Source organism: Argentina silus (assembly GCF_951799395.1).
Source record: "Argentina silus genome assembly, chromosome: 14".
In the NCBI taxonomy this organism is placed as follows: domain Eukaryota; kingdom Metazoa; phylum Chordata; class Actinopteri; order Argentiniformes; family Argentinidae; genus Argentina; species Argentina silus.
Genome location: NC_139668.1, coordinates 10,908,124 through 10,926,978, shown reverse-complemented (window position 1 = coordinate 10,926,978; position 18,855 = coordinate 10,908,124). Strand labels below are relative to the sequence as shown.

Sequence of the window (18,855 nt, the reverse complement as noted above, 5' to 3'; positions counted from 1 at the left end):
ATAGGTCCTTGTTCTATTATATTTAAGTTATCTTATTGTAAGGGGTTTCTTTAATAATTACATCTCTGTGGTTTATTTAATATTGCGATCAAGCAGCAACAAAAACTCATTTTCCCACAACGCATCACGACACAACAAGCGGCAGTCTTTTGATTGGAGGCGGGACACGAAAGTTAGCAGTCGTTGTTGCTCAGAGACAGTTTGCGCGCTGTACTTTGCATTGATGTGACAGCTTGATCTCAGAATGTATTGTAGCTAGCTAGCTATTGCTCCCACGACATTTTACTTCAATGTCATATTTTTCGGAAAGAAATGAAGAACAGAAAACAGAAAACTAGCCACGTTGGAAGCAAAAGGAGGAAAGGTAAAAGCAAGCTATTGTCAATCTCATTGCATTAGCTTGCTAAGCTACTGCTGCCTGCTGCAGTGTCGGTGTGTGTTGACAAATCATGGAGATGACTACTTGCTAACAAGCTTATCTTGTCAATAGCTTGCGTGTTGCTTGTTTAGTTAAAGTCAGAGAGCTTATTTCGTGATGCGTGCAACAGCACCAATTTCCTGTTTAGACACTCAGCCAGCCAAGTAGAGATATTTGGTGGCACTGTTAGCGATTATGTCAGTGCCCATGCCATGTCTCTGTGTTCTGATGTATGCCAGTGGGACTCGGCTTAGTGCCCATCTCTCTGCGCTCTGATGTATGCCAGTGGCACTGGGGTCGCTAGTCAGTGGCCAATGGCCTGGTCTCTGCGCTCTGATGTATGCCAAGTGTGTCTCTTGTGTTAATATATGCATAGTACTTTATTTATATGCATATGCAGCCATTGTGATGTGCGACTGATAAGGCTTTGTTGTTTTGCAGTCCCGAGTGATGTGTCCCCCTCCACAAGCCTCCCTCCTCTTGTGGAAGGTCAGCTGCGATGCTTCCTACGAGTGACAGTAAGTAGAGTTTTATGGACGATCCCTAAGCCTCCTCCGGCGACTTTGGTCAGACTACGCTGGTGGGGAGAATCATCAGATGGGACCCATTTTCGACCACGGGACGGATCACAAACATCACAGAAAACTGTCCAATCTACAACTCGCTTTCCCATTCGCTGTGGACCCAAGCAGTTCACGTCCTACCTAACGGGTAACTTTTGCATTGTATTCAACATTGAATTCATTGAGACCTCTTCACCCCCACTACCCCCCTGTACAAGTTTTTCTCCTGTTAAAAAGAAATAAAATCTTCTTCTTCTAGCATTATGACTGCCAATGGCCCCTGGTCTGAGCATTGATTACTTTATCTTATGATGACCGATGGATAGATGATTCACTTACTTAAACAAATGCATTTGTTTTAAGTCGCTTTGGATAAAGGCGTCTGCTAAATGCCATAAATGGAAATGGAAATGAATGATAAACAGGTGCATTTCAAATCCGCTGATTCATATTATTGGGTTAGGCAGGGCTAGTGTACCATCATATAAGCTAGCTCCACAGGTATGATTTCAATGCTTGGATCAGTTTACTGATTATACATTACACTAGATTTCCCTATATACACACTACTGAGCTGAACCGAACTGAGTAAGCTTTACTGGGCTGACCTGGTTACACATCTATAGTTGCTATACTGTAGCCTAACAGTGCTGTCATGGATATCAATGTGAAAAGAAAATATCCCAGTCAGCACAGTACGGTTTGGTTTGACCATGTAGTGTGTAAAGCCCCTAAGTATTTTCTTTCATTGACCTACAGACATGAGTTCACTGGTGCTGGAGGTCCTGACCAAGCCAGGCCATTTACCAATCGCACGTGCTCAGGTTGCTGGGATTTCTCGACTGTCTCTGTCACACTCAATCAGTGGATTCTTCACTCTGGCGTCTCCAACATCTGAAAAGCTAGGAGAGTTACAGGTAGGAAACAATCACATTTGCTGTTAATCTGAAGTATACCATGGTTTATACTCTACTCTTATAGATTATTTGTGGTTTTCAGTCAGGTAAGACAGACTATCTTGCTCCCTGAGGTGGTATTCGCTCTTTTATTATGAGACAACCAACTGATGAACGAAATTCATTCCAGGAGATGTTCATACTTGGCACATTCATTCATAGATTAACCCTTTACACCTCTAGGTGTCGCTGGCTCTGGAGGCCCTGACTGAAACCTACGATAGCAGCAGCTCAGTTCCCACCCCAGATATAAGCATCGAAACAGCTGTGTCTGCGTTTGGTTCCACTGCCAAGGCACCCCAACAGAACGTTCTGGTGGTGCCGTCTCTGTCCAGACCTCTCTCTGTCAACAGTGGGAAGGAGTCGGTAGGGAATAGCTCTGCCAATACGCCCAGGTAGGACATAAGTTCAACAAGTTCTGCTTAAGCAGACCAACTTTATCTTTGGACTTGGAGTTTTTTTGGGGTTTTTTTGCAGTCTGCAAAACATGCTGTTTGTTTGTTTTCTGTTCAATTATCATTTCAATTACTGATCTGTTCAGTATGATCAAGTGTCATACAATAAATCAATGTGATAATAATTTTCAGAGGGAAAGACCATTTGTACTTCCAAAATGCCCAGACGGAAAGAAGAGGCATGGTGGAAGTTGAGAACCAGATGCCAACGTCCAGTAGATCTCAGCATGGACAGGGAGCAGCGAGTCCCACACTGCAGGAAGCACATCACAGCCAGACCTCCAACAACATCCTCTCAGGTTGTTCTACAGTGTTAATGTTCATTTCAATTTCATTATAACTTTATCTATCCCCTCAGGGGCAATTAAGAAGGCAACAGTTACGACATGGTTCTGTTGTAATGGTCTTATGTCTACTGTAGAGTTTCCATTTAAATATTTGTATTGTATTATTAGTAAATATTTATTTTGCTGTATCCTCTTCTCCTTTCTCAGTTCTTTTAGAGCGTGGAAGTAAGCTTAGAAATGCCATGGTGGTCTCAGCCATGAAGTCTGACCTGGACTCTGAAGTGGCTCGGAAAGACGCTCTCCTCCCTCTCCCCAAGGACAATATTGGAGCACTATCAATGTTAGCATCAAACTAAGATAAATCCCTCTCCCTCTTAATACATGTGTCAGTTTATCCACAACTATAATAAGAACTCCATGTGTGAATAATTATTTGTTTTTTCTCAAGGTTGCCCATGCTTCCCCGTGGGAAGTTGCTGCAGAACATTTTGCATGCTGACTCAGCTCTCCTGCAGTCTTCCCATCATGCCCCTGACTACCTGAGCCCAGACTGTGCTGCTGCTGACACTGAGAACAGGGCTGTGGATCTGCTACTGGGCAGGTAACCTCACCCTTGTTTTAGCGTTTTAAAAATAAAAGAACTGTGACCATTATTATACAGTATATTGGTGTATACTTATTGTGTGTTTTTGTATTAAGCTCACGTAATGTGTAGGTGTACTGTTTTTATGTAGGCCTGTTGTTTTTATAAAGTACAGTTGCAAAAAGATTTTCTTTACTGACTGACCAACCAACCATAAGGTCTATTAAGATGGAAGTCACTATATTTGTGTTTGAATGTGTTCTTTTCTTTCTTCTTAGTTTAAACTGCTCTGCACTCCCTCTCTGGGATGGAGAGGGCTCTCCTCCAGAGTCTCTGTCGGGACACAATAGTGTGTGTGGGGACAGCGAGCTCAATGATCCGCAGTATGACCAGAGCCTCCTGGAGAACTTGTTCTACAGAGCTCCTGTGAGTGAAGTCTGCACCTAACCGATTCCATCAGTACCTTTTTTTAAAGGGATAATTCACTTTCTGAGTTAACTGAATTGAAATTGAATTGACCCCAACCCTGATGTGATCTGGCCTTCAGATGTCTTACAGCGGTCCGAGTGACTTCATGGTGGATGAGGGGGGTGTGTCTCCAAAGAAGAGTCAGAAGAAAAAGGATACTGAGGATGAAGAACAGCTGAGGAACTCCGGTCCCAAGGAAAGTGCAGGGTCAGTTATCTGCTTTTCTATTCTCTTTTCTGTCAGTGTAAGTCGAGACGTTATGAATTTGGTACTAACCACACAGATGCATTACCTACACAGCTAAAGGCTTTGAACAATCAACTGGTACTGTACGTCTGTCTTCTTACTGTACAATACTTTAAAAACACAGACAGATCTGATTCAATATTGTACTCTTATTTCAGCCTGGGTTCAGCAGATAAGCAGGCGCTGCCTGGGCTGAGTATGGATCAGCTGACTGTCCTGGGTAGTATCCGATTGGCCAGAGTGGTCATTCACTCTCTGATGGTCCCAACAGACAGCACCACCACTACGCCCAGAAAGATCTCTGGCAGAGGGAAACCTCCTCGACCCCTCTCCACCAAGAAATGGTAGGCAACATAATGACTCATGCCCAAGCCACCATAACTTATTTTCACCATACCTTTTGTTTTAGAAAAAGGTTTTACCTTGAGGTAAAGGATTCTTTTTTGGTTGTCTCTGTAGAAGAACCCTTTTTGTGCCTGTAGAAGCCCTCTGTGGGAAGGGTTGTCCTACAGGCAAAGCCAAATATCAGTATTTTTTCTGAGAGTGTACTATTATAATACAGAACCCTAATATCCACTTGCATGTTTTTTTGTTTTCTCAGCTCCTATTTTGTAGAGTATCTCTTCCCTGTAGCTCCCAGTAGACATGATCACAATAAGGCAGCCGAAGTCATGAGAGTGGTCTCAAGTAAAGTCACAGGAGGAGGTAAGCCATTTCACATGAGCGATGACAAGTTGTTTTATTTCAACAGGTTGTGAATGTGAATGACATGCTAAAGACGTCTATCTCTGCTGTGCTCTTCAGTGGTGAAGTTCCAGCAGCGCTCTGTGTTTCCTGTACAGTTCAACGGGGCAACTATTGAGCAGTGGTGGGGAACAGACCTCACATTTAACATCTACTCTAGGAAAAGCTCCCAGAAGAAAGTATGTAGACCATTCTATTTCACTACAAAAATGTGCTGCCTAAGATAGTAACCATTTTTATCAACTGTACCCTGCGCCAAAAATATTTGTATGTGTAGAGTAGCTGATATTATTAAGTGGTGCAGTTGCGCCACTCAATATTTAGAGTTGCATTGCATAGAAAAGGCAGTTTTTTCTATATATATAAATATGGAGTAATGTATACATCCATTGATTATAGTCCAGGAAACACTTGAGTGCTCATCATTATGCCCTGTTTTGACTATAGCCTGTACCGATCGGCAAGGCAGTCTATCCCCTGTGCTCTCTGCTGAGGAGGGAGCAGCTGAGCCAGACTATCACCCTGCCTGTACAGAGTCTGGAGGGAACCGGAGAGAGCCAGGACATGGGCCCTCTAAAGGTGAGCCGCTGGCCAGCCCAGACCAGTGCCCTATTACATTTAAAAAAGAATAATAAAAAAATATATATTTATGTATATATATATATATATGTATGTGTATATATACACAGTGTGTGTATTTATTGTATTTTTTGTTTATGTACAACTACTATGAAGCCGCTCCATCCCCAATAGAAGGAAGAAACAAAATGGAAATAATTGAATCCATATTCAAGACCGATATTATACTCTTATTGAACTGTATGTAGCTATGATATACCTCTTTCTCTGTTTCCCAGGTGTCACTTGAACTAGCTGTAGACAACAAAGATTTCTCCTCAACCAAATCAGCCAGATCAGCTGTATGTTCCAGAGCACCTTCTCAAGCCATGGCCAGTCCTCAAGGAGAACCCAGTCCCTCCAAGGCGGACAATACCACTGCTAGATCTAAGCAAGCTGACACAGGCAGGGAGGATACCTCAAGCGTTCCTGGAGGAGACTCCAGGAGGGATGGATGGGTTAGGAGTGTCCAGGTGGCCCTGCCAGGTCCCTCACCTCTCACCAGTGTCCAGACATCTCCACACCGACCTCAGCAGCATCAGGTGGAGGAGGACTATGAGGTTCTACTGCATGCACTGCTCATGGTGCCAGATGGGAAGGACTTTAACTGCGGACCCATGCAGCCTCCAAACATGTACCTGAACTGTAAGCTGTTTGGGTCGGATGAGACAACGAGATCGGTGATGAGCTGGGGCCAGGCAAACCCCACATTCAACTTTGTCCAGGTAGCTAGGAGTGTAGCACTTATTGTGATGTAGCTAGGGGACTGCAGTGTGGGATGAATAAAGTCAAGTGAAGTGCTGTATGTTAAATACATTGATAGTAGTGCATCATTGTTATTGTTATTGCCTGTCCCTCAGGTGGCTCCAGTGGCCCTGACCTCCAGACTGCTGGAGAGGCTAAGGAACAATGTGATGGTGATTGAGGTTTGGCAGAGGGCAGGGAGCTCAGTGCAGGATCGCCTCCTAGGCCTGGTTAAACTACCCCTCCACCAGTTCTACATGTCCTTCAGGTGAGGGTTATTTAAAATATATGAACTCTGCTTTTTAGGTGCTATACTCTACAATACAGTGCTAGAGCACCGCTTGATGTGTTCTGTACATGTTTTCCTTTCCAGCACCGTTTCAGCAACTATGGTACAACTCTGTAGTGTAGGGGTTGGGTATTGGCAAGGACCCCGCGATACAATACGCATCTTATTGCGATACAATACATATGGTATACCATGGTATATGGTACTGAAATTGTAACTCAAAATGTAACCTACTTTGTTGTGTGTACCGCCTTGGTAGTCTGTACAGTATGTATACCATAGATTACAGATTGATACAACTCAGGGAGCACATTGCACAGCCCTAGTAATTAGGGTAGTATAGATGTGTAATTTATGATGATGGAAGTTATTCAAATACATTTTTGTATTTTCAATTTTGTATTTTCAGAGACCCCAAGATTACCCACCTTCTGCTCCAGGCCCAGTACCCTGTTTTAGGGGTGGACAGTTTCATGCCCGTCATGGATGTGTTCTCAGGCAGTTGCAAGGGCAACCTTCGGGTCCTTTTAGCCATGGGCCTATCTGGGCAAATAGTAGCTCTTCAGCGTATGAGGGATGAAGAACTTGGCTCTCTGTCTCATCCTCCGAGACCAGTCCATTTGCTGGATCACAAACCGCATGCAGAAACAATGGTCATTGCTATTCATCTGTTTCAGTTTAAATGGGTTTCAATGCATGAAACTTTTATTAAAGGGATTGTTCACTCTAAAGTCATATTTGTGTAATTTTCCACATACCTTGACTCCAGCTGATCCACCAAGTCACTTTTATGTCCATATCCTGCTTACAGCCACCAGAAAGCAATCAACATCACTACTTCAATGGAAGTAGATGGGGTCCAATTTCCAGTCTTTACCCACTTTAGAGTGACTTATCCCTTTAAGTTGTGGTATCAATATAATTTTGCTGCAAAACGGTTGTGCCTTTTATTTACGTCAGTTATTGTTTAACTGCTCAATATCCAACATGCAGTTCTAGAGGTTCTTATCTCTTGTTCCTGGTACTCCTTCAGGTGAAGACTACTCCTGAGGAGGCTATGAGAGAGCACTTGTTTGTGGTGAGGGTGGAGAGAGTGAAGGGACTGACACTGCTGCAGTCCACTGTTTGGGGAGAGGCTGACTGTTACGTCCAATACAGCTTCCCAACTCAGGGAAGGGATCCTGACCCGACTCCAGACCACAGCTTCATAGAGAGCAGTAAGCAAATCACTTAACTGTAAAATATGCTCTCACTGTATCACTAGATGGTTATTATTTCATTTGGTGGCGGTCTATAAGTGTACACCTATACAAGGTTGACCTGTGTTAATCCCCTTTCCCCATAGACATGTATCTGAAACAGTTCCGTACTGCAACCACTCTGTGTGTCCCTGACCCTGTGTTGGGGCACAGTGAGACCCATGTGCTGCTAGCTCCTTTAGGGGTTCCAGTCCAGAGACTGCTCCTAAGCTCCTTCTCCAGCCAGGGCCTAGCCAATGGAGGAGGCATCCAGTTTGAAGTGTGGTGCAGGTGAGATGCGGAGTCTCCCCCTGACCACTAGGGGGCTAGGAAATATGAAACATTCATTCCATTAAAAAACTCTAGGTTTTACTCAGCAATATTTCTTGATAACAAAACGTTTCATCATATTTAAGACTCTTCTCTGACACTTGAAAAATACACATTAAATCAGATATGTTGTATATTTGCAGGTATTATTACCCAAATGTTCGAGATCAGCTGGTGGCCAAAGGGGTGCTGCCCTTGTCCAAGCTGTGTGCCATGGTGACCATGCAGAGACAGCAGCCAACAGAGGCTCAGGTCTTCTCCCTCCCGCTGGTGCCCAGGACTGACAGCCCTGCTGGACACCAACCTCAACCCTCTGGTAACACACTCAAACCAGACCTGAGTTCAAATTGTATTTTGAAATCATCTGTGCTTGATTGAGTTAGCCTGTCATAATGAAACCAACGGATGATCTTAAAAGTTCATAGTCCGCCCATCTGGCACTCCAGGCAGCCTGAAAATATTTAAACCCAGACTCGCACACAGAACCAGCTCACAGAAGGCAAGCTCTACTGTAGTAGTTGCAAAAAGCCTGTGTTACTAAGTCTAGATACCTTTCAGTCATTGTGAAAGATTTGAGTTGATTTGTTCTAATTCAGACATCTGTGTCGCATGTATCCTCTCTTTCAGGATTGCTTGATGTGTATGTTGAGTACAAACACCGACCACTGAGTTCTGATGGTGTGAGAGGCGGAGCTGTTGCCTCCCGGGTGGTGACACTGGTAGTTCAGGTACACAGAGCGGCTGGGCTACAGGCAGCAGCCAGGTAAGTCCCTCTTTCCTAATTGAAAGTATTTCAAATACTTCTTGTATTTTTAGACCCAGATCAGGTCTTGAGTGCCCTGACAGCCTTTACACTTACTCCATCATTTTTCTCCATCATTTCTCAGGGCTCTGTCAGAACACGATGGGACGTTCCAGTACTATGCTGACGTGGGGCTGAACACATACGTGACTCTCCAACTCTCCTTCTTCCCTGAGAGAGAGAGACGGAGCACCCGTGTGGCAGCCAGGACCTTCTGCCCAGAGTTCGACCACCACACAGAGTTCCCCTGTGAGCTGCAGGTCCAGAGTGGAGGTGGTGGGGGAGAGAGCCACAGCCTGGCTGAGATCCTACTGGAGGCTGCTGCTGTCTTTACTGTCTGGAACAGAGACAGTCGCAAAGGTGAGTAATCTACTACCCTAATCACACGACAGAGCCCAACTGAACCAAGCTGAGCTGAGCTGTACTGTGCTGGCCTGGTTACACATCCACCATAGTTGCTGGGACAGTGCTGGAAAAGACAATATGAAAAGGAAATATCAGAGCCAGCACAGTGTGGTTTGGGTTGGCCCTGTTGTGTGTGAAGCCCCTAACAGGACTAATAGATGGGCACATATTTTAGTCCCAGGTCATGCATGACTCCTATCTGTTTGAGAGAAGCAGTTCAAAGCCTGTATGTTTTTATTACTGTAGTGTTGGACAGCCCAAGATCAAAGGACACTCTGTTGGGCACTGTGAGAATTCCGCTTGCTGATCTCATCCACAAAAGAACAGGTATGCTACATAATTGACTTCCAGTGCTGATATTATTGTTTGTTATTGTATGTACTTTCATTGACACCGTTTTGATCCTCATGTTGACAGACACCAATAGCAGACCCAAGGCAAACGCAAAGCCTAGAATCAACACTAGACATTGATAGCTCTTATGCTTGTATAATAATGTGACGCAACACACCTAACTAGAAACACCTGTCACACCAAACTAGAAACACCTGTCAAGCCAATTGTCCCATTACTTTTGGTGCCCTGAAAAAAATTGTTTTCATTTCTAAATAGTGAAACATGAATAAATATGTACATAAATACCATCAAATAAACGTATACTTGTAGGATTTGTTATGCTGGGAAGGTTTTTCAGTCTTTACCCCACCTATACTTATTCCCAGGGATCTGTGGCTGGTTCGGAGTGTCTGTACCACAGGACCTGGAATCCTCCCATGGCCCTCACATCTTAGTGGGTGGCCTGGAGATCTCCATCAACTTTGCCCACCATACGGACAGAGAGAGGATCATCACCGCTGCCCGGGGCCTGGGCTGGGAGGCGGGCCAGGGGGAGGTGGAGGATGAGGAGCCAGAGGAGGGAGAGGCCAATGAGGGAGAGGCGTGGGCAGAGAGTACTGTGAGGACCATGTCACTGAGCGTATCCATGCCCAGAGCGTGGCTGCCTGTCCACTGCCTCCTCCTGCCCGGTCATGGTGAGCTCCAGCGCTCCACCTACTGCTACGTCAGGTATAAGCTGTACGACAGAGAGGCCGTCTGCTCCCAGCTCAGACATCCCTCTGTAGAGGAGGAGGAAGGCCTGGCCACCGTGGCCTTCCAGGGCACTAGGACCCTGGAGCTGAGGAACAGCCAGCCCCTGAGATGGTACCTGCGGGAGGAAAGACTAGAGGTGCAGGTGTGGGTGGCCTTCGGGAAGGATAGGAGACCCCGGCCCCACGACACGGACCGTCTGGTGGGCTCTGCCTTTGTGGACCTGTCATCCCTCGCTAGGAAGACAAGGCACAAGCTATCTCTCAGTGGTACGGAATGGGAACGACAACCAATATGATGAGATTACTCACTCTAGTAATTGGACTCTAGTAATTGTGGCTCAGTTGGTAGAGCGTAATGTTGGCAACGTGAGGCTATAGGTTTGATTCACTGCTGAGACCAAAAATACGCTCTGTACTTTTAGTTGCTATGGATAAAAGTGTCCGCTAAATGGCATATTTGATGTACCAATTACAGATTGCTCCTTTTTAAGTTGTCTGTTGGATTGTCATCACTTGTATTTTGTTTCTATAGGAGTGTACCCTCTGTTCAGACGCTCCGCCGCAGACCTGAGTGGAGCTGCCCTGAGGGTTCACGTCACCATGACCTTCGACCCCAGGTCACTCCCTGAGGAGCCCACACCTGGGGGAGACGGCCAGAGCCAAGACGACTGTGACAGCCAGGGGGCACAGTCACCAGGAGAGGAGGGGGAAGTGGAGGGAGACCCTTCATCCACGGCCATGTCCAGACAGTCCTGCACGCAAAGCAGACGCCAGACCAAATCCTCCATGAGTGATGCAGCAGAGCTTCGGGCTTTGCAGCACTCTGAGTTCAACCTGGAGAACACATTCTCTGTGACCATCACTGTAGACCGAGCCATGCACCTTAGTCTGAAAGGTAAGTTGGTGGTGGTTAATCTTTTTGTTTTTATTTTCCTGCAACTTGTCCATGCTAGGGTTGGAGTCAGTTTAATTTAAATGTAATCAATTCAAGTCATGTTAATTGAGTGAATATTGAAATATCGAATTGACCCCAACACGTGTGTGTCTGTGTGTGTCTGTGTGTGTCTGTGTGTGTGTCTGTGTGTGTGTGTGTGTGTGTGTGTGTGTGTGTGTGTGTGTGTGCGTGTGCGTGTGCGTGTGCGCGTGCGCGTGCGTGTGGGGCAGGCTGTCCCCTAGCTGAGCGCAGTGGTGGGAGGCCCTGTTGCTGTGTGTCCTATGTCACGGCAGACTCTACTGAGCCAGCCACCACAGCTCTCATACCAGACAGTGACTGTCCTGTGTGGGACCACCAGCAGGAGTGCAGGTAGACCACCCAAAGCTCACCTCAAAAAATCTGTTTAGAAAGCAGAGATTGACTGTGTCATATTTTGAATTGCTGGTAGCCATGTGAAGTTCCATTCATAGATTGTTGAAAATGTCATAGATTGTTGTTAGATATAATAAAAAGATAATCTTATCCTAGTTTTAGTTTGATTTACATGGCCCCGTTGAGTGCACATTTCTTTCCAAATTGCATGTCATGTTAAACTAATATGTTGTTTTAAACATCACAGGCTGTCAAATCAGCTTCTGGTGGATCCTCAACAGTCCCTGGTTTTCAAAGTCTGGCACAAAGGAGGTACAGTAATGTTCTCAATTTCACATTCAATGACACTGTCCAGACTAGCTTGTGTTATTGTCTCTGCTATTGTTTTTTATGTCATGGTAGCCTCGGTGGCAATGGAATTTCCCTTTGAAATTATTGACATAAATATCTTCTGTTATCTTTGTTTTTGTAGATATGGAGTGTGAGATTGGGTCCTGTGTTTTGTCTTTGCAGATATGGAGCGTGTGATTGGCTTTGCCTCTGTGGACCTGTGCCCTCTCCTGTCAGGGTTTCAGTCTGTGTGTGGCTGGTACAACATCACTGACTTCAGTGGGCAGTGCCAGGGCCAGCTCAAAGTGTCCATCTCCCCTTTGAAAGGGGTCCAGGAGCTCCGGGGGCAAAGGCAGGCTGTGAATGAAGACGTCTCCAAAGACTCATCTGTGAGTAGACCGTCCCATTTCACTCATTTGGTAGGACTGTGACGGTCATGGAATTTTGGGTAATGGTTGGTTGTCATGCAAATAATCGTTATAACCGTCATAACCGGGGATACAACTCTAACACAACAGAGCCATTGCTATTACTGAATAACTAATGAACACATCCAATGTTTTTAAGATCTATTTATTGATTCAATAGAATGCAAGAACATCAGGCATACAATTAAGTACACACATATTTAACAAAAGTGCCTGCCATATACGCATAGAACAGAAATATTGCTTCTTAATAAATAGTCTACGCAAATAAAGTAACAGGCAGATGCTGCTTGATAAAAAGAAAAATTACAAACACAAAAGACACACTAAGCCTATCGTAGTCAGTGCAAACAGACTGTAGGGTTGTCTGTGTCCTTTTAAAATAACAGGTAAAATAAACACGTGCTATTTAATAGCAAAATGGGTGAAATATAAGAACTTTGTTCAGTCTATTGTTAGGCCTCTTCCTTTTAAGTTCCATGCCAGGAACACAAGCATATTTATGTTGTCTGCCTTGAGGCAAGACCGGTCAGGGGTAACAATGTTCAGTGCAGTATTCATAAACCCTTCATGAAGCCTATACAGTAGATGCTTCATAAACCATTCATACTATAATACATTAAGTGTGTTATTACAGATCCTGACTTGTGGCAGTTATGTTTATGCAGCATGACTTTTGCATAATAATGATTTGTGAAGCATCTATATGGGCTTTATAAAGGCTTTATGGATGCTTCTTAATGCCTTTAAAGTTGTGATTTGTTTCAAGTGTGACCATTGTTTGTTTAACAGTGTTTTGTGACCAGTGTTTGTTTCGTTGGCAGGCTCTATTCCAAGCCCTCCCTCTGTGCTATCATACGTCATCTGTGTACAGCAGCTTCCCCTCTCATATCAGCCGCTACACAGAGCAGAAGATCAACACCTCACCTGACCAGCTGGACAGGCTGCTAGCAGAGAGGTAGTTCACCACTCTGGCATCAGTTTTCTCAAATGTTTTTTTTTTTGGTTTCTTTTCTTTTCGTAAATGCAGTTCAGTTGCATTAAATGTGCCATATATTTATTCATTAATTCATGTATTTGTTCATTTGTTTATTTAACCGTTAGTTATGTAGGAGAATAAGTTAAGAATAAATTATTACATACCGTGACGGCCTGACGTACTGAAATCTTCTAATTTCATCACTTCAACCAATGACATGTTTCCATCCACGTTGGCTTCTCAGGGCCAGTGAGAGTGACCGCCATGATGAACACATGGACAATGTACGGCTGTACCACCAAAGTCTGCAGGAGGGGGGAGCGATCCGACCCACCAGTGCAGTGGCGGGGGGTGACGCCCATCCCTCCAGCTCAATTCTGTTCTCAGCACTCAGGTACTGTAGCTACAGTACATCAGTACCACAGATCACCAGTACGACTGACACTCAGTCTTAGTGCAGTCAGGGCAAGATTGTGTTGTTACAACGTTAAAATGTAGACCAAACATACTGCATACACTCGGCATCAGTATTGTCAGGAGTGTTATATTTTTGTCACAATTCTTTTGGACTGAGATAGTGAGTCAGTAGAGTGTCACACAAAAGTGAGAAGGAGATCAGTATCAGAAAGGCAGTGGGCCAGATTCGAACCCATACCGACACGGTCATACGCGCGCTCTGCAGACAACGCCACTAACCACCACACCACTTGATGCCACCAATTACAGTAAATCTAGTTTTCAATCAGGAATGTGAATGGTTTGTGTCTTTTCCCAGGAAAAACCTTAGTGAGTTGGATGACATGCAGAGGTACTTCAGCCGTAAGCTGTCCACTCCCACTTTCCCGCCTCTGAGTGAGCAAGGCCGGCGTTCCAGATTGGATGAGGCCAAGGACTCAGACACAGACACCTCAGCTCAGCTCCTCCTCAAGTCACAGAGGCTGGTCGGGGAGGTCAACAACCTCATCGGTGGTGGGTTTAGCTGCTCTCACTGCTCAAATCCAAACTCACTGTCCTGTGAAGTGTGACAGTGATCCATTTCAGACCAGAAGAGTTCAAGTAGTTTTTTCAAAATCATTATTCTTAGCTGTGCTTGATTTATTTTATTTTATTTTATGGATTGCATCTGGTACTCAGGGTAGGCTCAAGCAAATGCTCAAAGTATTTTTAGACCAGGGTCTAATTTACCTTTCACCCAACATCATAAATGGTTGTGTGCAGGCTGCCTTTCAAAAGAGACATTTAAGAGGAGCTCAGAGGTACAATTGTGAACCCACTACACAATATTATCCCATAAAATGCATGTCATATCTCAGAATAGATTGGGCTTCCCGATCGTAATCTGTTTGCTGTGACCATTTAAGCCGTGTTCTGTTCTGGCAGACTTATATAGTTATAAAATATATGTAGTATAGGTTAAGGCACAGACACATTTCCCACATTTGCTATTATTCTCCTTTAAGCCGTGTTCTGTTCTTGCAGACTTTAGAGAGTTGTTTTGTTTTCTGAATAGAGGTACTTTGTTTAATGTTCTGTTGGCAAAAAAGCTAGTTTTGGGGTTTGCCCTGATACAGTACACTTCACAGAACACATTGGTATCACATTATTTTATAGTATGCAACCCAACCCATCCCTATTCCCTCTGCCCAGGTCTACAAGGACATCACATGGAGACAATATCTTCAAACCCCCAGAGCAGCTCAACATCTCCCTTCATTGCAGACGACCACCCTCCTCTCAGGGATTCTGGAACATTCCCTGAGAGTTTCTCATGTTCCCACAAAGTGTCCAACTCCCCCCAGGAGACTGTGTCTCCTCTCCCCTCACCCATACCAAGGATGTCTGAGGAACACACAGATTCCCAGGATGAAGAAGAGATGAACAACGAAGAGGCTCCTGTGTGTGAGGATGAAGTAGGAAGAAGTTGCAAAGAGGATGATGTTGATGAGTATGAAGATGAAGAGGAGGATGATGATGATGAAAATTACGAGGAGACGGTGGTTGAGCCCAGGCCTCTAAATGAGGTCACGTGTTTAACTGACAGAACTAGCCCCTGGACTAGCTTATTGTCAGACCCTGACCTGGGCTCACTGGAGAGTCTGGAGGCACTGGAAGAGCAGCCTACCCAAGACCGTGTCTCCCATCACCCCAGCCTGACCCTAGGGGAGGGGGAGGGGGAGAAGGGGGCTAGCACACCATCTGACACCCTGCACCATTGGAGCTCTGGTAAACGTCATGGCAGAATAGAACATGCTCACTCGGAGAGTAAAGAAAATTCTCACTCGGAGAGTGAAGAACATGCTCACTCTGACCACTCTGGTGGATCAGGGACAGACGAGGAAGCCGACTCGGAGGAAGACGGTGAGAGGACACTCCAAGACCCCGACCAGGAGGCACCAAGACAGGAGCTCACCACTGCTCCACTGTGTGAAGAAGAGCCCTCATTGTGGACTGAAGAGACAGATCCTGTGGACATAGCTACTCATTCAGAAGATGAGACTCCTCCTAGGACGTCACACGGCCAACTGTATCCTTTCATTGTCTGTGGCGGTGTTCTTTTGCCTTTCTCTGTTCTTTCTGGTTTGCCAAAACCGGTTCTCATTGATACAGTATAGTATGACTTTGTGGTAAAATCGATCCAGTGGTCATATGGTACAAATATTAATTGTAGAATATATACTTAACTTATCTATGTCTAAGTAGTACCTGTAGGCTTGATTCTCCCATCTTCCATAACCGTCTGTGTCCAGCTCTGACCCGGTGGAGATCCCCAATTTCTTCCTCCCATCTCACCACCTGGAGGCCTCCATGAGAGCCCTACGTATAGCACCTGTCTTCTCCCTGGCCTACTCTGAGCCTGTGAGTTCCACTCCTCTCACCGCCTCAGTCTCCCTTCTCGCTCCTGCTTCTAGGGTAGCTTGGGTAGTTGACAGGCTAGTATAGCAGGTTTATGGAAGTATGAACAGTTGGAACTGAGAGTATCGTCAACTGTCACACATCAACATGAGGGTAGCACAGAATTCTTAGACTTAATTTGAACCATTAGAGAATAAAACTCTTTCCATCTCTTTGCAATATATATTATTATTATATATATTATTTATTATATTGTTTCATTTTGTTTATCAGGCACAGGAGTGCTGACTAATAAGGAGACATTGCTCTTGAATTTGCAACGTCAGCTGTGGTCCATGCCAGGTCCAGGCCAATGCTAAAAGAGGACACATTTAGTTAGTAGGCCACTATGTTCTAGGTACCATTACACTTACAGCTTGGCTAGAGGCATGTTGTACAGATTCCAGTAAAGAGACACATGGAGAGTGCACCACCAGAGTTAATTGTAGGGACTGAGTCAATGCAGTGGTTACAAGTAGACCTATTAGGTCCATCTCCCACAGAATCATAATTCTCATTCTAGTATTTTAATTCCTAACATCAGAGCGCGAGCCATACAGTATACTGTATATGGCTCTGCCCTACAGTACATAATGCGAACCTACCTGATGCGTAAATAAAAGTCTTAGGTGTCCACTGTGTCCACTGTGAAAGGAACTTTAACCTAGTGTCCTAGGATTGACCCAACTCTCACATGGTTGGCATTGCCATTGAGAAGGGAGAAAATAACCTGAAGATATGTTCCACCGTGAAACTAGAACCCTTTTCCTAACCACCACATTTACTTCTCAATGTGTTGGCTTCTCACTAAGGAGTGAGTTACCCAGCTTGAATCTCTTGTTGGATGCAGGCCTATTATTTGCTATAAATCTGCTTTTTATTGTCTTTGATTCATTTCCATTTGGGACAACCACATTATCAATTAAATTAGATTGTGGGCTTTTGCCAGTATGCCACTGGGCAGCTGAGTGTCATGGAGTTGTTTTTCAAAAATTCATAATAACAACAACAAGGGACCTGCCTGTTATTTCAGTTGTACAGCCTAATTAGAGGGCGAGCGTGGAGATGGGGAGGTACTCCTGCGTCAGACAGACTGGCATACCTGTATCCAGTTTCAATAAGGGGTGGGGAGGTGCAGTTGTTTATCATGCCTTGGGGGCTATGTCAAGGAAACTGGTTCCAGCTAGCTAGGCCTGGTTATTCTCTAGGCTAATCTCAAGTTAACTGTACACAAACATCTGACTGCCCTTTTCAGAGATCAGTGTGATTGATGACATGTTTGTACTTGTTATTTGTACTGTGCCTTTTGATGGAGACATGAGTCATTTAGACAAACATTTCAGCTCATTTTTGTTTATCTTGTTGGATTTGTTTGTTGTAAGTGTAAATACGAGTGTTAGTTTTATGTGCATTTGTATTGGCCTTTGTTTGATCTTCCAGTGGTTTTAAAAGGAATCTCTATATTATTTTCACCTTAGTTTAGATACAGTTTTAGATTTTTATTTTGTAATCCTGAAAACTAAGAATAGCTCAGTTTTCAATGCTAAATAATTGCTATATGTTTTTCTCTTCAGAAAGAGAGCTCTGTCAAGCATGAGATTCCTTATCGGCGAGCTTCTCGACCGAGGCCCAACATACCACCATCGTCCATGAAGAAGGAAGAGACCAAGAGAATAGCAAAGATATTTGCATCTCATTTTAACGAGGAACAGTAGCACTTTCTCTGATAGCTCTTTGATGTTAATGTATGTCATGCTGTACATAATGTTGTGTTGTCTGTTTATGAATGAGCAGATCTGAATTGCATAAGGATTGTATAATATTGCAATAGCTCGTGTAATGCTTTTAAATTATGTTAATAATATGATACATTTAATTTAAATATTTTTTGTATAATAAAATAATTTTTGTATAAATAAAAGTTTTGTGAGTTATTTAAATTATCACCATATTATTCTATAATTATTAAGATTGTTCAAAACTTTTATATGCTTTTATATCTGGCAATGTTGTGAAAATGTATTTGTCAAATAGGAAATTGTATAAATAGTGACCTGCTTTTGCAAAAGTGTTTCTAAACTTTTTTATATATTGTAGCACAATGCTGTCATTCCTCCTCAGAGATAACTAGGCATGAGTGGAGGATATAGCATTTACCATTAAATGATGTAAGATCTACAGTACAAGGTCTATACTATTTCACCACCCTGCTGCACCATGATGAAATATAATGAATGCAAGACGTTTTCAATTTAGAACAACACGTCTAACATGCGTAAAAGGTTGGCCAGAGTAGGCTGATGCGCATAATAAATGATTGGGCTTTTCCTATATTAGATATATATATATATATATAACATTGTTTTAATCCAAAATTGTATCCGTTTTATCATCTCTGTACAAACATACAGTATATTCAACTGGTTATATGCATCCTCACGTTTAAAGCTTTTTTTTTTTTCAAGGATCAATAAGGAGGAATTGTGATTTAAACTACTTAACATATGTATTCACTAGTTTGAGCGTCTGGACGTTTTATCTGGAGGAATATATTATCCTACAAAATATTAATGAAGACTTATCTGACCATTTCACAGGTGTGCTATGCACACTATTGTCAAATGATCGAACCACATTAAACTTTACAGTAAAAGTTCTCATGTAAGACACGCGCATAACGTGACGC

At 43.8% G+C, this 18,855-nt stretch overlaps 1 protein-coding gene across 1 annotated transcript; it reads left to right on the top strand.

The window, feature by feature from the left end:
- Window positions 1–227: 227 nt before the first annotated feature.
- On the top strand, window positions 228–17,998 carry c2cd3 (C2 domain containing 3 centriole elongation regulator). Its single transcript, XM_083685150.1, has 33 exons — window positions 228–364; window positions 860–1,129; window positions 1,741–1,898; window positions 2,121–2,332; window positions 2,525–2,691; window positions 2,887–3,019; window positions 3,128–3,280; window positions 3,541–3,688; window positions 3,810–3,937; window positions 4,135–4,320; window positions 4,578–4,681; window positions 4,781–4,899; window positions 5,168–5,299; window positions 5,578–6,063; window positions 6,199–6,350; window positions 6,781–7,024; window positions 7,405–7,588; window positions 7,717–7,900; window positions 8,083–8,255; window positions 8,567–8,702; window positions 8,827–9,101; window positions 9,393–9,473; window positions 9,869–10,501; window positions 10,767–11,129; window positions 11,399–11,537; window positions 11,788–11,852; window positions 12,054–12,259; window positions 13,123–13,256; window positions 13,522–13,671; window positions 14,053–14,246; window positions 14,925–15,801; window positions 16,025–16,133; window positions 17,744–17,998. Exons 1-33 carry the CDS (start codon window positions 313–315, stop codon window positions 17,882–17,884), a joined length of 6,888 nt encoding a protein of 2,295 aa, XP_083541276.1. The 5' UTR covers window positions 228–312; the 3' UTR covers window positions 17,885–17,998.
- The last annotated feature ends 857 nt before the right edge of the window (window positions 17,999–18,855 follow it).